The sequence below is a fragment of the Electrona antarctica genome (assembly GCF_951216825.1).
Source record: "Electrona antarctica genome assembly, chromosome: 4".
NCBI lineage: Eukaryota > Metazoa > Chordata > Actinopteri > Myctophiformes > Myctophidae > Electrona > Electrona antarctica.
Window position 1 is genome coordinate 35,444,295 of NC_136809.1, and position 7,358 is coordinate 35,451,652.

Consider the following 7,358-nt stretch of genomic DNA (forward strand, 5'->3'; position numbering starts at 1 on the left):
GCCCACGGCCACCGGCTTTAGGAAATGCACAACGCATAATCGAAACACTGCGCATTTAAAACACATGGTGCCCTTTGACACACATACACTAATCCATAGCAAAATTTTGAGAAAAAAAAGGCAAACTGTGTTTAAGTAGCCTATATAGTTGTTCACTTCTTGACATTACTCTAAAAACAAATACAGTCCAACATTCCTTTAAACTGTACACCGTCACCCACCCCAAGCAGGGGGGATTTTTGGTGGGTGGGACAAATCAGCGCTCTCTCTCTCTCTCTCTCTCTCTCTCTCTCTCTCTCTCTCTCTCTCTCTCTCTCTCTCTCTCTCTCTCTCTCTCTCTCTCTCTCTCTCTCTCTCTCTCTCTCTCTCTCTCTCTCTCTCTCTCTCCACTCCAGCCCAGGCAGCATATAGAAAGGGATGCTGCAGCACTAACTCCCCTCATATCGCTACTCTACTCCACCCAGCAGCCAGCCCGGGTCTCAAAACTATTGGTGACGTGCGCGCAGCTGAGGGAAGCACCCAGCACTATGTTGTGCACGCCCGCGGGAGGGGCCGATAGAAAATGGCGAGTCTGTGCAAAAGGCAGCAATGCACGATAGAGAGGCGCGGCTTTCGCCAGGAACTTGACTCGTGGAGGCACAAACTCATTCACTGTGTAGGTAAGCTACGCTTTGGCATTGTGCGAGAGTGTGCCGTGGACCAGCGGGGTTCTGGAGGGTAAATACTTAATATTCTGCTGTTATGTTTTTTTTTCCCAGGGAGGAGAAAATCTATAGCTCCTCACGGGGCGCAGCGCGGAGCTGTCATCTTTTTTTGCGCTGGCTGTTGCCTTGCGCTGCCCGCCTCCCACCGGACATATGGCCAAAAACATATTCCTTTATAAGTTTTTTGGGGATGTTAATGGCAATACGGCTTGTTGTCTCTCTGCCGAGAGCAATGTCAGTTATTTCTTTGATTGTTTGGTGACAGGGGGAGGGGGGGCTCTTAAAATGTGCCCAACATGGACCATAGGCATATTCCCCCACCCTCCTATATTATTTCATTGCTGTTTATTTATTGTAAGCAGGGCGTGTCACGTGTACCAGATGGAGTTGTGGCTCGGCCAATCAGGTGGCTGGCTGTGTCTGTGCGCGCCTCCGACTATTGGGTTTTTTTTGGTGGGGGGAGGGCGATGCGCGCTCCTCTGCTCTCCAAACTGAACGCCGGTGGAGCTTTGGCACTATAGGAAGTGTTGCCAGGTCTGCTTTTTATAAGCGACTTTTGGGATTGTTCTTCTGTTAAGTTTCCTGTAAATATTGGTTAGTTGTGGCTTACGTTTTTTGGGACTTGGTTCTAAAGTGTATTTGATTATTTTTGGGCTTGTTTCCTAATGTTTACACCAGTGTGGTTCATAAACATTATTTCATTTGGCAAGAACCCCAGATTAATAGGCCTATGCATTTCTTTAAAAAATACTGCCCAGGGACCCCCCCCCCCCAATATTTCTTTTTGAGAAAATAGCAGATCTCCAACCTCACAATGCATCACATGATGCATTGTGAGCTTGTAGATCAGCTTGGCAATCGCTTCTTTTGGGCTTGTTTTCATAGACCACCATGGTTGCTTATTTCTCGCATGGTTGCTTATTTCTGGCAACACTGTAGCTAGCCTATAGCGCGCGCTACCGGCGCGCTTTGCCCTCGAAATCGGCGCTTGGTTTTGGGAACGCGCATTGCTGCATTGGGGATATGTCAGTGAAAATAATTTTGTATTTTAGGGGGGGAGGAACGAAGGTGGGGGTTGACAAGGAAAAATAGGGCTTTGCTTTTTGATCGCCCCTGGTCTCGAATGAAAGCACCTTATAGTCGCCTACTTGTTGAAGTGATTCTTTCATTGAAGCCGATGGTGATGATGATGATAAACAGTTGAGGATTTGTTCAGCTGCAGTTTATAAAGCGATGTTTATGATTTCATAAAGACATATAGCCTACTACTGTGTGCTTGTTGCAAGTAAAGGACAGTGTGATGCAGTGCTGGGTTATTATGGATGGTGGTGTATAAAAATAGCTTCGGTTGCTGAATATTAGGCTATTGCAGCGAATATGAAAACTGCATCAAATTTAGTTTGCGACCTTTAATTGAGTCCGCGTGCGTTTATTTTCGTTTTCTTTTCTTTTTTCCATGTGTACTCTCAACTATACCCCCCCGCCCCTCCCCGTTTCTTTCTGGTATTTCATTAGCTTTGTTTAATCCGGTTAGATCGTCGTATCCGACGTTATTGCGAGATTATCATCCACTCTTCGCCTCTGATCTCCCAACCCCTCTCTCTCTCTGGTTACCTCGGCTGGTTTCCATAGCTCTGATGGCTCATAATCTGGCTTTTATCGCCGCAAACCCTGATCGGACGCACTGTGGAAAAGGGTGTTGCGGCTTTTGCAATGTTTTTGGACGGTCCAGATGTTCTGTTTGACCCGTCACCCACTTAACCAGCCAACCGTTTAATAATAATAATGCACATACTGTACACAGACTACTGTTTTCCTCCAATATGGATATTTTGTTTGTTGACATAGGCCTGTATGATTATGTATTTTTTTTAACGAATGGCAATGTTTTCGGGTTTTGGTTTATAGCTATTTGCGTTTGCATAACCTTAAAGTAATTAGTAAACCTATAGCCACGAGGTTATATTATTGCTTTTGGCGATAGAAACTCGTTCTTTCTTTAAAAAGTTAAATAACTGAGCTGAGTCAACACATGTACATTTGGTACAAAGGGTTGTCATGGGCTGGTGTTGAACTATATTGCTGTCAGTGTCACGTCTATAGGGTTTTCTGTCAATATGAATGAACATTTTTCTTTGTCTGACATGCATGCTTGTCTTGTTTTATACTAAAACTATAGGGATATTTAGGTACTCAGTTCTGTTTGGCGATGTTCGTTGTTGTTATATGTGTGTATGCTATCATTATGAGTGAATTATATATTATTATGGCTGCCGTACAATGGTGGGTTATCATTGCTGGTTAAACTGAATCCTGTAGGCTACTACTACAATTGTTTGGACGATATAGGCTATATCTGTGAGCACAGATGCAGATTTTTAAGATCTGGCCCAATCATTTTTTGGTTGTTTTTGCAGCAATCCAGATAAAACCACGAAAATGACACAACCTTTGTAATTGGCTGCCTGTGAAAACAGATAATACAACACTGATATTTAATGTGCTGTGATTGCAATAGCAATATACCATTAAAGATAGCCTACAGCCAGATATAGTGTGTATACCGTATATATATACACAGTATAAGCCTATACAGTACACACACACACACACACACACACACACACACACACACACACACACACACACACACACACACACACACACACACACACACACACACATAGCTGTATACTGTAGGCTATTTACTCACGAGCCTGAGCTGCCAAAACGTTTCGTTTCGTTTCACACAAAATAGTGCAATTCTGTTTAACAGTGTAATCAAAACAAAATACATGATCACCGTTGATCAGAAAATGCCAGTGCATCGGAATGAAAACCGTTGGGTTTGGAAGACTGCTCTTTAGTAGGTTGCCTAAAAACAGGGCAGATATTTTAGGAGACCATGCAGCCTGCAGAACTCACTCCACTATGCTGTATATTGATGTGTGTAAGCCACGTGCAATAGAAAGGTTAATGTCATTAGAATGTATTAATTATAGGCCTACCGCTAATTCCGTTGGCACCATACAGTAGGCAGCCGACTATGACTAATTTGATTGCTCAAGGGTCGTACAGTAGTATAAAGAGAGAGAGGGAGGGGGGTTGAGTCAGTCCCACATTAGAGAGGTTATTACACCGGCACGATCTTACTACCTCTTATCTCCGTACTCTAACTTTTTGTGTTTGTGTTCATTCCCCCTGTAAATGAACTATATGATCATAATATAATAATATATGTAGATCTGCTACTTTTTCAATCCTGAAAACATATGAGGTTTCCACCCGACAGAGACGACACACACACACACACACACACACACACACACACACACACACACACACACACACACACACACACACACACACACAACTCTCTCTCACTCTGTCTCCCCCCCAGACTTTTTAGCAGGTCGCTGGTATTTCAGTAATGCGCCTCCAGTCCACACAGATGGACACCCCTGGAGATTTGTGCCTCATACTTTCTCTCATCTTGTTAATTCTCTTCATGGGTTTTACCGAAAAGAAAAGGAGAGGAGAAAAAAAAACTAAACATGTGGTGCATTAGCGAGAGAGAGATGGAGGGGGGTTGTTGTAGAGTGGTGTGTGTGTGTGTGTGTGTGTGTGTGTGTGTGTGTGTGTGTGTGTGTGTGTGTGTGTGTGTGTGTGTGTGTGTGTGTGTGTGTGTGTGTGGATGAGAAACAGAAAGATGGTAGGATGGATGGTGTTGATCTGAGATTTGATCTCTGCATAGAGAGTAGAGACCATGACAGGATCTGTATATCGTCGCTCTCGGGTGGAAACCTCATAAGTTCCAAAACTGTTACCTTTCACGATTCAAATTCAAAACCAGCAAAAGTAGCAGATCTACAAGCTCGAAATGCGCCGCTTGCGGATCTGCTACTTTCGATGCTTTTGTGTGACGCTGTATTATACGATTGAGTATTCCTTGATACACACAACCAGGTTTTTGACCAATACACAGCGTTGTTTGAAACAAAGTCATCACATGACGTCGATCTTCTTCCCCAATTCGCTCATACATGACGAGTATGAGCGACATGACGTGTATGAGCGACATGACGTGTATGAGCGACATGGCGTGTATGAGCGACATGGCGTGTATGAGCGCCATGGCGTGTATGAGCGCCATGACGAGTATGAGCGATATGACGTGTATGAGCGACATGACGTGTATGAGCGACATGACGTGTATGAGCGACATGACGTGTATGAGCGACATGGCGTGTATGAGCGACATGACGTGTATGAGCGACATGACGTGTATGAGCGACATGGCGTGTATGAGCGACATGGCGTGTATGAGCGACATGGCGTGTATGAGCGGCATGACGTGTATGAGCGGCATGACGAGTATGAGCGACATGACGTGTATGAGCGACATGACGAGTATGAGCGACATGACGAGTATGAGCGACATGACGTGTATGAGCGACATGACGTGTATGAGCGACATGACGTGTATGAGCGACATGACGTGTATGAGCGACATGACGAGTATGAGCGACATGACGTGTATGAGCGACATGACGAGTATGAGCGACATGACGTGTATGAGCGACATGACGAGTATGAGCGACATGACGAGTATGAGCGACATGACGTGTATGAGCGACATGACGAGTATGAGCGACATGACGTGTATGAGCGACATGACGTGTATGAGCGACATGACGAGTATGAGCGACATGACGTGTATGAGCGACATGACGTGTGCGTAGGCAGAAGAATAGGATTAGTAGGTTAATCTACGGGGGAAAAAAAACCCACAAAAAGTTAGAATACGGAGATAAGAGGTTTCTGCCCCCGACAGCGGCGATATTACGATGACAAAAGGCCCTTATAGTGATGATCTGTGCATAGAGTATGGCAGATCTGATGATCCCATAGGGGGGTCACCATTGTATACAGTGACAAAAGGCCCTTATAGTGTTGGCTGTTGTTGGTCCGGGAGGGGCCATTATTATGTGTGTCACTTTGTGACGGTATACAGTGTGTGCTGCTGTAAATCCAGCCAGCCATGCACCACTCACTGCCTGTACCCCCATGTGCCTGATGTTGACCCAGACCCAGGCACGCCGTGGTGGGGTCCCTTCCCATCTGTGCACTGCTGTCAGCCAGGGGGGTGCAATGCCAACCAGGCAGGGGGGCCCCTTCCTTGGGGGAGGAGAGAGGGGGCAGGGAGTGCTGCTATGGGGGTTGGGCGCCGCACACTTAACCACTTTCAACCTTGGCGTGGCGTGGCGTTCCTGTTTTGTGCGTGTCACTAAAGACAAAACATTTTCCGAAAAAATAATACAATTTAAAATTGTCAAAATATGAAAGATATTGTCGAGTGGAAACCTTGTATGTCCAAATACTTTTGCTCAAACAATTAGCAAAAGTAGCAGATCTACAAGCTCAAAGTGTTGTATCGTGCCATGTTCCGAGCTTATGGATTTGCTACTTTTGGTGTTTTTTTTTTGATGCCGTAGTATGATCAAGTAGGGTTAATTTACGAAAAAGGTTCGTAAAAAAACATGGAGATAAGAGGTTTCTGCCCAGACAACAACGATATGTAATAACGTTGTGTGTGTGCGTGTGTGCGTGCGTGTGTTTGTTTTAGAGAGAGATGTGAAGGGGGGGGGGGGGGGGGGGGGGGGGCTATATGAAAGACAAGAAAGCAGAAGGGAAACATGACAGCGATAATAGTTGAAAAATGCATCTTTAATGTGGGCTTTTCAAGAGGCATCCTGTATTACTAACAAACAATCCTCTTGTTTTTGTTCGTCAAGACATTAGAAAGGCACGCCGACTCCAAGTTATTAAAGATGCATTTTCTTTTCTTCCCTGTTTCCTCTTCAATCTGCTGTAGTAGGAACTCCAGTCTAGTAAATAGTTAGCATGTTTTCACTGTTTATTCCTCACGCTGAGGAGGACTGTCATGTTCTTTTCAAAACATTAATGGAATAAGAATACTGCAGCCCTTAATTACCACCTTGCGAGGCTTTGTCCGTGTTCTGGAGATAAATGTTATTGTTGAGTGTTTTTTTTTAAACACAGACATTTATAGAGGTTTGTGGTTGTCACATGGACGGTCCCCAGTGATATGGCATGCCGTTTTGTTGCTTGGCATCTGATTGCTGTTGTTGAGCAATCAGAGCTGTGAATAACAACATTAATATACTTTAGTTACACGCCGGTGTTTCACCAACCCGAAAATAAAAGATCTTAATGCTCTACGACGCGTCACAGCCCTGGAAGTGTTGTGAGCTTGTAGATTGTGTATTGTTCAATGATCCACACAAGTTTCTGGCAGGCTGGCTTAACTGAGACATCATAAACGTGAATCTTACCTGAACTTTGGGCAAAAATCTCTGTCTCTCTCTCTCTCTCTCTCTCTCTCTCTCTCTCTCTCTCTCTCTCTCTTTCTCTCTCAATCTCATGCACACTCCTTGCCCTTGCAAAATGATCAAAGTCCCCCAAATCCTTAAAACCAAACTTTGAACCTGCATGTACTATGGGCTTAACCCTAAATTTATGTAAGTGTTCCTTCCCCTTGTGTGTGTGTGTGTGTGTGTGTGTGTGTGTGTGTGTGTGTGTGTGTGTGTGTGCGCGAACTGTCTCACCTTACATAAGACAATGGGCCAGTAG

At 44.7% G+C, this 7,358-nt stretch overlaps 1 protein-coding gene across 1 annotated transcript in view; it reads left to right on the forward strand.

Annotated features, from left to right (window-relative positions):
- Positions 1 to 562: 562 nt before the first annotated feature.
- The window catches only part of lcor (ligand dependent nuclear receptor corepressor), a gene marked incomplete at its 5' end in the record, with an annotated part of 84,554 nt that continues 77,758 nt past the window's right edge, over positions 563 to 7,358 (forward strand). Inside the window, one exon of the mRNA XM_079498397.1 lies at positions 563 to 659. Within this exon, the coding sequence (XP_079354523.1) occupies positions 563 to 659 (97 nt within the window). The remainder of the gene's footprint in view (positions 660 to 7,358) is intronic.